Here is a 16,877-nt window from a genome sequence, read left to right as displayed (position 1 = left end):
GCAGAATGGTTGCTAAGAGAATGCAACCATATGTTTATTTTCTGGCTTTAATTCAGCCGCATATTATAATAAAAGCAAGAATGACTTGCAAACGCCAAAATGGAAGTTTTCCATGTTTTACCTGAAAATAAAGTTAGTTTTCATTTGCATAAATGTTCAGTTCCTCTGTTAAAGAACAAGCGACACCCATGCTAACTTAGAAATAAAAAACAAATAATATAAGTATATAAATACTAGTTCTACTTACACAACAGATATATTGTGCTATCCATGTAATGATTCCTGTGAGTTTTATAAAGGAAAAGCAGAAAAGCCTATTCTAGGCAGTGGCCATTTTGCTAAGCTAACACTGACATATCCTCCCTGACTCTTGTTTTCTCCCCTCCCTTCTCTTGCTCATTGTGTATTCATTAGCTGCCCTCCTCCCAGAGTCTTCAGACACTCCCACTGAGGTGTATACTAGGAACTGCACTGTCTTTTTATTTTTTTCTTTTCTCCTCCAATCGCTGAGTCACCGCAGCCTTGCTTGTAAACACAAGTGAGCAGGGATCGTGTTTCTGATAGGTTAGGCAGGGAAATAAAATGGAAGAGGAGGAATATATTATAGATATAAAGAACCCCCAGAATTCAACTGTTTGGCACTGACTACTAAAGGGCCAGTGCTCCTAAAGTATGTGATAACTCCAAACCATAATAGAAAAAGTTTTACAAGTTTTCAATGCAGGATTAGCATCTTTATCACTTAATACACTCAGACCAGTTGCTGTTGAAATTTGATTTTTATGGTGACAATACCGCTTTAAGCAGTGTAATTCATTAATATTTTCCTTCTCATTACATATCATGGTTTTCATGCTGTAGTTCAGGGTTTCTTAAGGTGGTTTTTGCTATGCACCATGGCACTTTGATATGGCATAATTACAGGACCTGGGTGGCGGTACAGATGCAAACTGTCTTCTAACAATTGCACCTTGCTGCTGTCCTCAATTGTGGGTAGTCCCCCTTGCCTCACTGGAAAGTGATTCTAAAAAATGTACATAGAGGAGCGCTAGGTTAAGAGAATTTATGGTAAAAGGACCAATATTGTACCAATTGCACACTCACATCCACTACCCACAATTATACAGAGCTTCCTGGGAACCCTAAAAAAATATTGTCTCCTTAACTTTTCCAGGACCGCTCCACGCCAATTGGCGTGGACTCTGCGCCAGCCCCAGGACCGCCCAATGCCGATTGGCGTGCAGTCCTGGGGCGTGTTTTGCAGAACAGCGCGCGCATCTCCACTTGAATCACGGAGCTCCGCTCTGCTAACAGTCTCCCAGCGGAGACTGACAGACGGCGAAACGCCGTCTATTTACTAGGTACAGCGCTGCGATCTATGGCAGCGCTGTATTGGGGACAGCCGTGTGACACGGCTGTACTTCTGGGAGACAAGAGAGCGATCAGCTCTCATAGGCTGGCTGGGGGAGGGAGGGTGTTTAAAAAAATAGTAATAAATAAGGAGATTTATAAAAAAAAATACACATAAATATTTATAAAACAAACAAAAAAACATCCTGGGGGAGATCATTGCCCACCAACAGAAAGCTGTGTTGGTGGGGAGAGAAGGCATCACTTGTGTGCTGAGTTGTATGGGCTTGCAACGAGGCCTTAGAGCTGCAGTGGCCTATTTTGTTAAAAATGGCCTGGTCTTTAGGGGGGGGTTTAAGCCCGCGGTCCTTAAGTGGTTAAGGAGGAACTTTCACAGAAACTGTCCTTCTGTAAACCCCGCATAGAGCTTTTAGCCATCAACAATAGAAAGCTTTTCAGAAGTCTCTCATCATAGCCTGTGTGAAAAAAAATGCTTTTTTATACACTTTTGTAACAACTTGCATTGGCATCGGGGGGGGGGGGGGGGGGGGTCACTTCTCTGTCTCTATTCACAGAGGAATGATTTACCACATGTTTTTGCCCTGCTTACACACACGCTGCTTTCTGACAGATCATATGAGTATAGCTGGGGGATTTTTTTAGGTACAGAGAAGGAACTGAAGAGAAAGACCTGTACTTTTTCCTTACTTGGATGCTTCCCCCCTCCCCCCATTCAAATTGAACTCTTCCTGGCTGTAAACTCTGTTTATGCTGCATGAGACAGAGAGAGAGATTTCTAGGCTGGGGCTTCTGGGCCCTGTCACTGATTTCTAGGCAGAGGCTCCTGGGCCCTGTCACTAATTGCTGTTCTGAGGCTTGTCATTGATTACTAGGCAGAGGCTCCTGGAGCTTGCCACTGATTGCTCTGATTGCTAAGCAGGGCTCCAGAAGCCGGTCCATGACTACAGGACAAGGGCTCCTGAGGTTTGTTGTTGAAACCAGTAACTGATTTGTATTCTAGGGGTCTGCATGCTGTCATTGTTGCTGGAACTTACCACTGATTGGAATTCTGGGTGGTCATGGGGCCTGTCCTTGTTGCGAAGACATTTGCTGCATATTTCTTTCATTGTTTAACTAGGCCTGAGTAACCAACAACAACAAATAACATTTGTAGAGCGCTTTTCTCCCATAGGACTCAAAGCGCATAGCCATGGCTCAGACCATCGTGGTACAGAGGAAGAATTTTATAAGTCCGGAAATGCCAGGCTAAACAGCTGGCTTTTCAGTCTGGATTTGAATAGCTCCAGGAATGGTGCTGTGTTTACTGGGTGTGGCAGGGAGTTCCAAAGAGTAGGGGCAGCATGACAGAAGGCTCTATCTCCAGATTTTTTGAGGTGCACTCTGGGAGTGACCAAGTTTATAGAACTTGCTGATCTGAGGTTGTGAGAGGTGTGGTGCAGCTTCATGAATCCATGGCCCAGATTGTGCAGGGATTTGAATGTCAGCAGTCCAATCTTGAAGAGTATTCTCCATTCTACTGGTAGCCAGTGCAGTGAGCAAAGGATCGGTGTAATGTGACAGTGGCGAGGCTGGTTTGTTAGCAATCTGGCAGCAGCATTCTGCACTAATTGCAGGCGACGCGGGTCCTTTTTGGGGAGGCCAGCATAAAGGGCATTGCAGCAGTAATCCAGCCGTGATGTGATGAAGGCGTGAACTAGGGTTGGAAGATCCTCTGGGGGCATCAGATGTTTAATCTTTGCAATGTTCTTCAGATGAAAGTAGGAAGATTTAACTACAGATGAAATTTGGTTTCTGAAACTCAAATCCCCATCGATTAGTACACCAAGGCTGCGCACAAGGTTGGAGCTGTTTATGTCTGAATTCCCAATCCTGATTGGTGTTGCTTTAGGATAGAGCTGTTTTGATGGCGAGCACTGGCTTTGGACAAAGAGGACCTCAGTTTTGTCAGCATTCAGTATCAACCAGTTATCATTCATCCATGCTTGTAGCTCAGCTAAGCAAGAGTTTATTTTTGGAGTAGGGTCTGTTCCACCAGGTTTGAAGGACAGGTATAGCTGTGTGTCATCGGCGTAGCAGTGGTACATCAAGCCATGTCGTTGGATAAGTGTACCGAGTGGCAGCATGTAGATTGCAAACAGCAGAGGGGATAAGATTGATCCTTGTGGCACTCCGAATTGTAGAGGTGCAGGTTTGGACATTATAGGTCCTAGGGATACTCTCTGTGTTCTGTCAGTCAGGAATGAACTGAACCACTGGAGGACTGATCCACTGATGCCACAGTACTCCTGCAGTCTGTTAAGCAGGATTTCATGGTCAACTGTATCAAAAGCCGCTGAGATATCAACAGGATTAGGATGGAGCATTCCCCTCTGTCCCTTGCCATGAGCAGATCGTTGCAGACTTGCATGAGGGCTGTTTCACAGCTGTGGTGTTTCTTAAAGCCAGATTGTAGAGGGTCCAGGATGTTGTTTACTGACAGCCTGGTTTCAAGTAGCAGATAGACAGCCTTTTCAATAACTTTACCTAAGAAGGGGAGGTTGGAGACAGGTCTGTAGCTGCTCATAGCATCTGGATCAATAGAAGGTTTTTTAAGAAGGGGCTTGATGATTCCTTCTTTTAAAGAGGTAGGAAACCTCCCTGCTTGCAGAGAGCAATTTACTATTTTGTGACATGCTGGACCAAGCAGATCAGAGCATTTCAGCATATGTTTAGTTGGTCCAGGGTCCAGGTCGCAGGTTGTCTGGCGGAGTCGACGGAGGATGTCTGAGATCTCTTCCTCACTAATACTTTTGAAGTCAGTCCAGGGTGTTAGGTTGTTTTTGCAGCTATTTCCAGGAGTTGCATGAGTCTTGGGTGCTGTGGACTGAATGAGAGACCGAATAGAGGATACTTTGTCAGCAAAGTAGCAAGCAAATTTCTCACATAGCTCCTTTGAGGGAGTTATAGTAGGCTTTAGGCAGGATGGGTTACATATTCTATCAACTAGTACTAATCAATACATATCATGTATTGATAAGTACTAGGCCTGATTGCCTGTGTCATTGGTTTCTGACCACTACACCGGATTACCTGTGTCACTTATTGCTAATTATGAGGCTTGAGTGCCTGGGTCATTTATTACTGATCACTAGAACAGAGTACCTCTGTCCTGTATGGCTAATTACTCGGCCTGAGTACCTGGTTCATTTATCGCGAATTACTAGAGCAGAATAACGGTGTCACTTATTGCTAATTACTAGGCCTTACAAACAGCATTATGTTTTGCTGATTTCTTGAGCAGGTACCTAGCTACATACTTTTAATTATTAAGTCTAAGTCATTTATTATATTAAGTGTTGCTGGCCTCATTGCTTGCATCATTTACTACTAATTACTAGGCCCAAGTGCCTCTGTCATTTGTGTCTGATTATCTGTGTTACATATTGCTAGTTACTGGGCCAGAGTACCTGCATCATTGTAGCTAAATACTAAGCCTTGGAAATATGTCCCACCAATTACTAGACTTGGAAACAAGAAATAAGATTAGAATAATGTCCAGTTTAATTCAGAGGAATGAGAAATTGCCCTGCTGATCCATATGTCTAATTAGGTTGTTGAAGTACCCTTGGTCCGTTAGTAACAGTAATTGTTGTGCGCTAACCTGATCACACTGGCTTCTGCACTGAAAAAAAAGTGTGAAAACTGTAGATAAAGTTGTTTTTTACATTTTCACCTAAAATAAGGGATCTTTGTTTGTGGTGCTATTAAGTTAGAAAACTTTTGTTCTGCTTTATAGAGACTCTATCAAAAAAAGTTCCCCTGGGGGGTACTCACCTCGGACGGGGGAAGCCTCAGGGTCCCAATGAGGCTTCCCCCTCCCCTGTAGCTGCATGCAGTCCCCCCTCCCCCCCATCCCCGAAGTGTCCCGAAATCCTCCCTCGACAAGCCTGACAAGCGCTGATTTGTTTACCTCTCCTGGCTCCAGCGGGGGCGCTGTTGCGGCTCTCCGCACAGAGATGGGCGAAAATAGCTGATCTCCGTCGGGTCCACTCTACTGCGCAGGAGTATTTTCGCCTATCTCTGTGTGGAAAGCCGATACTGCGCCTGCGCTGGAGCCGGGGATGTAAATATTTACATCCCTGCTGTTTGGGGAGCTTTATCGCCGCCGCCGCCGTGGGACCGAGGAGGACGGGGGAAGCCTCAATAGGATCCGGAGGCCTCCACCACCCGAGGTGAGTACCCCCCAGGGGGAGGTTTTCTTCGTTACAGGTTTTCTTCGTTACAGGTTTTCTTTAAAGAGCAGCTGTCAGCCATACTATGTCAGAAAAAAAAACACATACAGGGAGTGCAGAATTGTTAGGCAAGTGGTATTTTTGAGGAATCATTTTATTATTGAACAACCCTGTTCTCAATGAACCAAACAAAAACAAATCGGTGACCAATATAGCCACCTTTCTTTGCAAGGACACTTAAAAGCCTGCCATCCATGGATTCTGTCAGTGTTTTGATCTGTTCACCATCAACATTGCGTGCAGCAGCAACCATAGCCTCCCAGACACTGTTCAGAGAGGTGTACTGTTTTCCCTCCTTGTAAATCTCACATTTTATGATGGACCACAGGTTCTCAATGGGGTTCAGATCAAGTGAACAAGGAGGCCATGTCATTAGTTTTTCTTCTTTTATACCCTTTCTTGCCAGCCACGCTGTGGAGTACTTGGACGCGTGTGATGGAGCATTGTCCTGCATGAAAATCATGTTTTTCTTGAAGGATGCAGACTTCTTCCTGTACCACTGCTTGAAGAAGGTGTCTTCCAGAAACTGGCAGTAGGACTGGGAGTTGAGCTTGACTCCATCCTCAACCCGAAAAGGCCCCACAAGCTCATCTTTGACGATACCAGCCCAAACCAGTACTCCACCTCCACCTTGCTGGCGTCTGAGTCGGACTGGAGCTCTCTGCCCTTTACCAATCCAGCCACGGGCCCATCCATCTGGCCCATCAAGACTCACTCTCATTTCATCAGTCCATAAAGCCTTAGAAAAATCAGTCTTGAGATATTTCTTGGCCCAGTCTTGACATTTCAGCTTGTGTGTCTTGTTCAGTGGTGGTCGTCTTTCAGCCTTTCTTACCTTGGCCATGTCTCTGAGTATTGCACACCTTGTGCTTTTGGGCACTCCAGTGATGTTGCAGCTCTGAAATATGTCCAAACTGGTGGCAAGTGGCATCTTGGCAGCTGCACGCTTGACTTTTCTCAGTTCATGGGCAGTTATTTTGCGCCTTGGTTTTTCCACATGCTTCTTGCGACCCTGTTGACTATTTTGAATGAAACGCTTGATTGTTCGATGATCACACTTCAGAAGCTTTGCAATTTTAAGAGTGCTGCATCCCTTTGCAAGATATCTCACTATTTTTGACTTTTCTGAGCCTGTCAAGTCCTTCTTTTGACCCATTTTGCCAAAGGAAAGGAAGTTGCCTAATAATTATGCACACCTAATATAGGGTGTTGATGTCATTAGACCACACCCCTTCTCATTACAGAGATGCACATCACCTAATATGCTTAATTGGTAGTAGGCTTTCGAGCCTATACAGCTTGGAGTAAGACAACATGCATAAAGCGGATGATGTGGTCAAAATACTAATTTGCCTAATAATTCTGCAATCCCTGTATATAAGCAGATAAATACTTGTTCTACTTTCATAACATATGTATTGTACTGTCCACATTTTGATTTTAGTGATTTTTGTATAGTTAAAAAAGAGAAAATTCTTCTTTGGATTTTCCATCTTAACTGTGTCCATCTTGAAGCAAATCCTGATGTCATTTCCTCCCTTACTCTTCTCTGCCTGATTGTGTATGCCTTGCCCGCCCTCCTGCCAGTCTTCAGACACACAGCTCTGCAAAAGAAAGTGCATTGTCTCAGCAGGAGAAATATTGGCCAATCAGAGAGGAACAGAGGTGTGTGAGGGGAAAACAGGAGGGAAAGAGGCTTCAGCCAATCCGGCTGCATTAGTAAGTCTGAGGGGAAAGTAGAGAAGCAAAAAAGGAAAACCCAGCATGTCCTGCAGCTTCCTTTGTGTGGCAGATGTACCAAATAAGAGTCAGGTAAACTGGGGAATAATCATTTATCAACAAGAAATAGTGATTTTTAACTATTGGATTGCCTGGTTAGCATCCTTATTAATTGTTGCCAGAGAAAAATGAATTATCAAGAGGTTGTTTAACAATATGAACATTTTCAACATTTTATAACATACTCTGTATCATTTTCTTTTGCTGTTTCAATTTCCTTTGGTCCTTTGTCTTGAGTGAGCTTTACATTTTAATAGATTTTATCTTGCATTGAAATGGTTGTTTCTACTGTAAAATGTCTTTAAATGTAAAATTATGATTTCTGAGGGACATTAAGCATATTAAGTCAATTTATTTTTCAGGTTTTTTGAACATGTAAACTTTTAGTATTTAAGCCAAGTTCGGTTACAAGAAGCTATTAGTTTTTACTTTTAAAAATACACCGATTTTATGTACCAAGTTTATGTCAAGTGGCTTAATTTTATTTAATTGACTACGTCCTCTTAAAATGCACATGCTACTGTCTGCCTTATTGTTATCGATGTCTATTGTGCCAGCACTATCCTTATCATTGTAAGATTTGAATAAGGTATGACACAAAATACGTAGATAAAGACAAACTACACGTACAGATTTATAGCGTAAATAAACAAATATACAATAAAGGTGGCTCCATGTGTAAATATATTTTTCTTTCTTTAACTGTTTATTAACCGCTTTTTTAAGGGGGTTGAAAATCTCTGAAGAAATTCTGATTACCAGCACATCAAACATATATTGATTATTTTTACAATCAATTGAAATTAATTCATCAAAGGAAAACAGTCATTAGATTTATCTGTTGATTTGATAAAAAATAATAATCAGATAATTTGGTTGTATTGTGTGGAGCGCCTTGAGAGCCCTGCTTGTTAAAGTGTATGCGAGCCAAAGCTTAGGTACAAAAGGAGATACTTACCTAAAGAGAGGGAAGCCTCAGGATCCTATTGAGGCTTTCCTCAGTGCTCTGATGCCCCCTCGCTAAGTGAGGCCCTCTGGAAGATTGACAACAAGGCATTGTTGAGTGCAGAGCTGCTCGTACACAAGCGGCACCAGCTTACAGCCTGTGTGACTTTAGAGAGGCGACTTGTGAGAATACACCTGGATCAGACCGACTTTATGCCAGGGAAGGGAACATCCATTAACATAAGGAGTAAATTAATGCATTCTTATACTTTGCATCATGTTAAGCCTTCAATTCAATAGATTGGTCTTTTCTCAGAGTGTGTCTAGATATATTCGGGTTCGATCCAAAATTCCAGGGATGGGTGAGAGCTCTATATAGGAATTCAAGGGCAAGGATTTGTGTTTGGGCAGGTATTTACATTTTTTGATCTAAAGCTTGGCACTAGGCACGGTTGCCCACTTTTGCCCTTCTTATTTGCCGTAACAATTGAGGCCTTGACCATTACATTTTGATCTTCTATGTGCATATTGGACTTTCCTGCGGTTTGCATACTGATGTTATTGTACTATATACAGACAATATCATTATTTACTTGGAAGACACGTGCATTGCTGCGGAGTGCAATAGGCTTAATAAGCAAATTTGGGGCATTTTCTGGTCTGAAGATTAATTGGGAAAAATCTTACATCATGCTCTTGAAACGGGGAATATTACTTTAACCTCAGTGAAGTGTCCTTTGCAGATTGCCCAACAGTTCCAGCATTTGGGCATAATTGCTTCTTTGGTGCGAATATTGCTCTTCTTCTCACTGATTTAACTGCCAAGAGCTGGAGTAGACTTCCTTTGGTTGTGGTGGGGCAGGTAAATCTGCTTAAAATGATTTAATTATGATATTAATTAAGATATTATATGTGGTCAAGAATGCTGCAGTACCTATACCCAAAGGACTAGTATCTGACTGCAAACGTTGACCAGACCTGTGATTAAGGGAGGCCTTGACCTCCCTGATTTTTTATTTATTTTTTATAACACTTGGATGGGCAGCTTCAATTTTTTCAGACATGTATGCCTAATCAAACACCACAGCCAAATGAGTCTGCTGGCTCAGCTATTGGTTAGAAAGGATATTTTTGCCTTCTGGGAGTCTAGTGCTGGGAATTCCACTTTGGCCCTTGCTTCTCCATAAGCTTGCTCAACAGGTGTAGCTCACAGATACCAAGGCCTCCCCCCGGAGACTCCTTTGTGGGGAAACAACAAGAGGGTACAAAATAGCGACAGTACTTTTAGTAAAGGGTTCTCTTTCAGGATATAGAAGTAGACTCATGAACTTGGAGCACCTACTGGACCTTTTGAAGATTAATGCCACTTCATAGCAAATGTATAGATGTTACCTATAAGGTTTATTCTAGTCCATTATTGAGCTTGCAGGAAAGCTGGTATATACTATACCATAAATTCACTGTTTGTCACTGGCTCAGAAATATGCACAGAATATGAAATAAACTTTAAGAATCCTGTATGAGCAGCTGGATAAATACAAAACCTGTCAGGTTAAAGGGATTGTATATTTTCCAGTGTTTTGTGTATTATGGCCGTTGTTTTTTTTTTTTTTTATTTCATAATTAGTTGATTTACAGTTTTCTCTTTGATGTTGTTATTGTTATGGACAGAAAAGCATGACAGTCCACAGACCTCTACATTGAAACATAATTTTTTAATATTCGTTTTATATTTTCTTCTCTTTTAGAAGTACAAAGCTGGCCGCTGTGATGACATTTTGAAATGGAAGCCTCCGAACATGAACTCAGTAGACTTTCTACTTAAAATAACGCGAGTTGGAGGAGAAGGGTAAATATTATTTTTACAATTTTAAACACAATGGGCTTGATTCATGCTGGGCTCAAATAGTTTAAAATGTGCTTCGTTACTCTTAACGAGCGCTCCACTGAACCCGCCCGGAGCCCGTTGAGACAAGTAGCTTCAAAGTACGATCTTCCTACACGTTGATTCACCCAATAGCCTGACTGTCAAGTGACAGGCAAGCCTATTGGTCCAATCAAAGTGCAGGAATCTTGTCCTTTGAAGCTACTGGCCCGGCCGTGCTCTGGGCGGGTCCAGTGGAGTGCTAGTGTAACGAAGCGCACTTTAAACTATCTGAGCTCAGCGTAATGTATCGGCGCACGTTATGGCTGCATAGCGTGCGCAGGGAATTATAACACTCCCTGCTATCATTAAGCTGCACTCCTGTGTGCTTTATTGAATAAAGCCCTATGTCTTCAGTTTATCTGCATTATAAAGATTATCTTGTTGTGAACATTAACGTAGGCCTACCTTTTGTTGTGAACAACTATGTGGATGTTCACAACAAAAAGTGGGCCTCCAACACTCTCTGGACTACATATTGTTCTATTTGTTGAAAAACATTCACCAAAACTGCAAACGTACCGTCCATGTAGACCTAGAAACAAACAAGGTATTTTGTAATACAGTAGCAGCTAGTATGATAAATGAACATAAAACTTGTATAGGAGCAAAGTGATAGACAGATTATCTTTTTCATGAGACAAATGTGTTTCCCACTGCAATACAACCTATTTTTTTTCCTCTCTAATTCAACTATTTGATGGGTCAACCCAGTGTGACCAAGTAATAGCCAAAGTAAAAAGAACAGTAGTTGCCAGTTTGTGTCTCAGCACCTATGCATTACAGCAGAACCATAAATGGTAACAGTTGCACGTTTTCAGTCTAACAACAGGAATCTAAAGGCAGGGAGTTTGTATGTGTAAGTGCACAGTTGCAGGTAAGCAGAGCTACACATTGAAGGGGCTTTACTGAGCCAAGGGATTGAAAATTACAGTCACTCAGCTTAGTACAGCCATGATTGCCGTAGCAAAGATTTGCCCAGTTGCTAATTCAGCCACATGTAGCTCCACACATTGGACCATTCATTTAGATCAATATGAATTGTCAGCAGGAAATCCAAATAATCCTGTGGTAGGGTATTTTAATTGGCTCTAGTGGGCTGATGTGAATTTTCTGTTCCATATCACTAGATGTATTGATATCATTCCTACACCAGTAGGAATGATATGTTGGAAATTCAGGTCTGATCCTGGTTAGTGTGGCATTGTGTACAATCAGTATGCTTCTGGGAAGTTGAGCTATGTACTCGGGTCCTAAAGTTTTAGCCAAAAGTTCAAGTTCCAATCTCTGTGGACAACAGCCCTCGTATACATGTATGAGGACTTAGAAGAAGAAAAAAATGACAGAAAACAAAAGCTGCAAATTAGGGAAAGGTAATACAGAAGAAGACTAGACTCCAAATCTGGATTTTTTTAAACTTTAATAATTAGTAGTTTTTACTTATTTCAGGCTATGTTTGCTTGATCAATTATGCTCTCCAATGATCTTCACCTCTGATCCTTAGCAAAATAGGCCCAGTTGCTCAAACACAACTCCACACCATGCTGAGTTTGGGGGATGAGTGAGAGGTTGCTTTCACTCTTGTTGGGAATCTTCTGCTATCTTTTCATGTCTTGGTGACTCCACACATATGATTTACTGTGGAAAAGAATTTTTTTTTTTAGATTTTTCTTTTCTGTTATTCTGGACAAAGTATCGGGTTACTGTTATTAGAGCGCTGGTTAGAGACATCAATGCTGCAGTCTACCAATGGTAGAGAATTCTTAGAATTATTGGAAAAGGTTCTTTACAGTAAGAAAGGTTCATTTGTTGAATATATTACCACAGGAAGTAGTTATGGCAAATTCTGTTTTAGGGGCTTTGATTGCATTGAAGACCAACCATGGCTATAATTACTAGATACTTCCTGGTGGTTTTGATACAGGAATTTTATCTGATTGTCATCTGGAGTCAGGAAGGCATTTTTTTCCATCTTTGTAAGAGTGTTTTTTGCCTTCCTCTGGATCATCTGAGGTATGTAAGGGTGCAGGCTAGTGTGTACTGTGTGTTCTGGTTGAACCCGATGAGCTTATGTATTTTTTTTCAACTTCACTATGTAAGGCACATGGCATATTGGGCCACCAGTATCCACATACAGTATAATAAAAAAGGATGGACTGCATATCCCTCGTATATCACATAAAGACTATTACATAATCTCTGTCTATGACCTTTGTTTTTCGTTAACTGCAATATATAACACAGATGTGGAAATAAATGTACCTAAATAATGCCATGATGTGTTTTTGAAACAAATAAAAAATGTGTGTTGTTTGTGGCAAGTAGGCATTATTTGTTGGCTGTAATGTATTAATTTATATTTATTACTGTGGAAAAGACTGTTAAGTCATGATATGAATCATATCTGCATTGCTTGATACCAACAAGTATACTTATAAACCATGTAGAGGCACACAAAATGATAAATACGCAGTGCCCATAGGTGATTTCTTCAGTAATTATTCAGCTGCCTTCAGTTTAGGCCACATTTAAATCTCGAGCTGTTTTTATCTTTTTTCAGTACAGTGGATTTTCTTTTTCTATTTACGCAGTTTATGCTGTTTTCTACAAAGGCTGGGCCAGCGCAATTATCCAGACAAGATTGGCTGTTGTGCCTTCACTTAATTTAGCCTTAGTGATGGATGTAGCGTACTGTTCAAACCAAATATATTTACATAGCTTGATTTAGGAAGCATTTTTAAAAACGAGCATGCTTATGTTACTCTTGTTTATCAAAATGACAAATGTGGCACGTTGCTGTGTTTCCTAAGGCTTCGTTAAATAAATCAGACACAGACTAATTTGAATATAAACCATTACATCTTCAGTTTAGCTGACAGTGAGAAGCATTCTGGATTTACATCCTGATAACAGAACTTTTTAACAGGATAAAAATAGACACCTGTTTAAATGCCCTTATTCATCGTCAAGACAAATTTCATGCTCCACAGAATCCACTGAACCTTTTTTAGAAGCCCAGCTAAACTCAGAATTGACAAAATTCTAATAGCAATTACGTAAATATAAAAGTGTAGAAGTGGTGGATGGATTACTTTTTCACAAGCCAAAAATTTCTCTCCAACACCAATATAGCTCTCTTCCTCTTTCCTCTGCATGCAGCTGATGGCTGGTCTAGCAGATGTGACTATGTGAGCCAATGGGGGAGGGAAGGGTTAGGGGGAGAATGATGCTTCTCCAAAACACTATAACAAAATGGTATATTAAGAATTCATTGTGTGAAATTTAACAATTGTTTCATCTTCATTATATAGCACTTAAAAATAAATGAAAGTACCCCCAACCAACAACCACAATCTGTCTGCACAAACACTCCCAATAAGGATATATTCTAAACTTCAAATTATAATAAAAAAAATACCTAAAGTGAGACGGATATGGAGGCTGCCATACTTATTTCCTTTTAAACAATACTAGTTGCTTGGCATCCTACTGATCTTTCATGCATCATTAGTGTCTGAATCAGACAACTGAAACAAGCACTAGGCAAATCCAGTTACATATCTAAACTGCATGTTCAGAGTCATGTTCATGATCTAACGTATTAAAGGCAGAAGATCCGCCGGATATCCAGGTAACTGGTATTGTTTAAAAGGAAATAAATATGGCAGCCTCCAAATCCCTCTCGTTTCATTTGTCTTTTGAAGAGAAACTGTAGTAAAAATAACATAATGAATAAAACTGCTTATATTTTACAATTTTAATTCATAAATTAGACAGTGTTTGCACAGAATCTTTTGTCTCCCTGATTTACAATATTGATTTATCAATTATTTAGTCAGGGTTTGCCTATTTTAAAATCTTTCCTCACCCTGATTTACATTCTGAAATGTATCACTGGTGGTGATAGGTGATCTGTATGGAATGTTAGTTACTGGGAGTTCTATGCACAGAGCAAGATATTGCTTGGTTGGCAATTGGAAGCACACTTTATTTCCCACAATGCAACAAGGTTCACAGACAGCAAACAGTCAAGACCATGGTTTTGATATCTCACTGTGGAATCACAATATAAGCCATACAGATGTCCCTGATGATCTATTCGAGAAAAGGTAAAGATTTCTTCCGGGAAATTGGTCATTAGCTACTGATTGGGAGGAAGTTTAATCCCGGGTTAAAGTTCCTCTTTAAATCCCCTTTTGTTCCACTTTCTGAAGCTCCGTTTGAGCTTCAGCAACTTCTCTTCACCTCATGCAGATACCTACATGCATTCGGTTGCTGTCATGTGATTGGCTGATTATCCATTTGTGTTAACCAGCAGTTGAACAGGTTTACCTAATAAAGTGGCCACTGAGTGCATTTGGAAGCAGATCTCAACTTCTTCATTGGTTGCCATTTCTTTATTTTTTTCCGATTTACTCTGTGGTAAGAATGTCATTGTTTTCGGTGGTTATGTTTTATTGTGAATAAACCACTTTGTCATTGGTAAACATGTTTCAATCTGAACCCTTGAAGGCACATTCTTTCATTCTATTGCAGGTGTTTTTCTTTCTCTCATTTCATTATTTTACTGCCGTAAACCTTGAACTCCTGACCAGGAACATTCCCTGTTTTGTTATAATGTAGTCAAATAAAGCAGTTCTAAATGATTTTGTAGTAAGAAGGAATGTTGTGATGTTACTCGGTGCATGTTTTATTAATATTTTGCAACCAGCATGTTGGCAGGGCTGTATTTTCCCTTTGGTTAGTAGTGATGTGAGTTTTAAGACAAGGTTACTAATAAATTTTCAGATGCTAGAGTGCTTATAATGAGATTTTATCTCCAGGCATGTAAACCTCTACTGAAGAAGCCTTTTCACTTCCTAGTAAAAGCAATACACATGGACCAGCTCTGCCTTTGTGTCAGACTTGGTAAATTTGTTTTCAGATAAAACAAATACATTCAGCCAGTGCGGTGAAGTGTGACTGTAGATAAGAGAGAAGATGTTTTCAAGTGAAAATTATTTCAGGCAATGAATAGGAATAGAAGAGATTGCCTCATGCCCTATAGACTGACATATATTTAAAAAGCAAGCAAATGGAAACGCTCCTAATGCATTCCTCTGCCTTCTAAAATTGAATGGGATGTCACTGCTACAATGCTAGGAAGCCATTAAAAGCTGACCGATACATATATATTCTACTGCTTACTTGCAGCTATAGATTTGCGAAACAGTTGCCAGACCTTCTGGTTTTTCAAATGGCAATACTCTAGAAGGAAAACAGACAATTTCTTCTAGGCATAAAAGGTGCAGTATTAGTTTTTTTAATCAGACGGTAACTGTCATGTCATTTCTTCCACACATTTAAAAAGTAAGACCCATAATGCATTGCTTCAGGACAGTAGGAAAAATAGTTCTGTGTAAAGGTGCAAACACACGCACAATGGGTAAATAGGTTGCCATCAACGCCAATACATTTTATGAATATTTTACTAGAACAAATGCATAGTGGGGCTCAATCCTCCAGGCAGCAGTTCGGAGGTTTCGTGCTGAATAGAGGCCTTGCTCTGCTATAGCAAAGAGATGCATCTGTTTCTACAGAGAAGGAAGAAGGGATGACTGCACTGTGCACAATGGAGTAGCTTCTGGCATGAAGGGTAAAAAGGAATGACCGCTCTTTAAACGTTTTCATATATTAGTAGTTAGTTGAGTATTTGGTTTGTTTGTTCTATTTGGGAATTTTTTCTCACCAAGAGCCATATTCTATTCAAGGTGATGAGTAGCTTGCAGATGCGAGCTACTTATCACCTTACCACCGCGCAAGGATTACCAGCAAATCCTATTGCTGGCTTCCGATGGCCGATTGTTAGGTAGCATGGTCCACTATCTGAGTCGATGAAAAAGGTCCACACCCCAGGCGAATGTTGAATTGGATTAGATGGATGGGAGCATCACCTAATTTAAGATATCGGCAACACTTAGCGCTGGCGAGTTCAACAATCGCATATGGCCCTGAGACTGCAGTGCTATTTATTCACTTTACTCGTGACTTTACTACAAACTAGTGTTTGTATTGCTCCTTTTCAGTCTTATTAATATTTGCTGCATATTTGCTCTGCAATCATCTAGTGCAATGTTTCTCAACACTATTATGCCTTGTACCGCTTTATCGGTGATTGTACTGGGCAAGTACACCACGTTGTGGCTAACATTATCCCAAGAAACCCTTTATGTATACATATTGCTTAGGGGTATTTCATAATTGGGAGTTTGCGTTTCAAACATTCTGCCCCGTGCTCTGTATAGGCGGCTTTATAAAAAAAATATATATATATATATATACATACACATATTACAATATATAAATAATAAAGAAAATCCATCCTACCACAGTGAACATATGAAAATTCCGCTATTTCAATACATTCATATGCATTTTTCTTCTTAAAACATGAAGTATGCACAGTTAAGCTTAATGAGAGCAATGACTTCTGCTCAATGAGTGAAAGTGCAAATGATTCCTTTATGCTGCTGAATGCACCTATAAATCAGTAGATGTCTTTTACAACAAACATCTTATTGGTTGTGACAAAAAGGGAAGTGCTTAGT

The 16,877-nt window shown here is 40.5% G+C and overlaps 1 protein-coding gene across 1 annotated transcript in view; it reads left to right on the top strand.

Moving 5' to 3' along the window:
* RNGTT (RNA guanylyltransferase and 5'-phosphatase) overlaps positions 1 to 16,877 on the top strand; it is a 456,995-nt gene that overhangs the window by 377,877 nt on the left and 62,241 nt on the right. The window contains exon 13 of the mRNA XM_068279398.1: positions 10,115 to 10,215. Coding sequence (XP_068135499.1) covers positions 10,115 to 10,215 — 101 coding nt within the window. The remainder of the gene's footprint in view (positions 1 to 10,114; positions 10,216 to 16,877) is intronic.

The sequence above is a fragment of the Hyperolius riggenbachi genome, chromosome 4 (assembly GCF_040937935.1).
Source record: "Hyperolius riggenbachi isolate aHypRig1 chromosome 4, aHypRig1.pri, whole genome shotgun sequence".
NCBI classification, from domain to species: Eukaryota; Metazoa; Chordata; class Amphibia; order Anura; family Hyperoliidae; genus Hyperolius; species Hyperolius riggenbachi.
The sequence above is the reverse complement of the archived record's forward strand: the minus strand, read 5'-3'. Positions and strand labels throughout refer to the sequence as shown.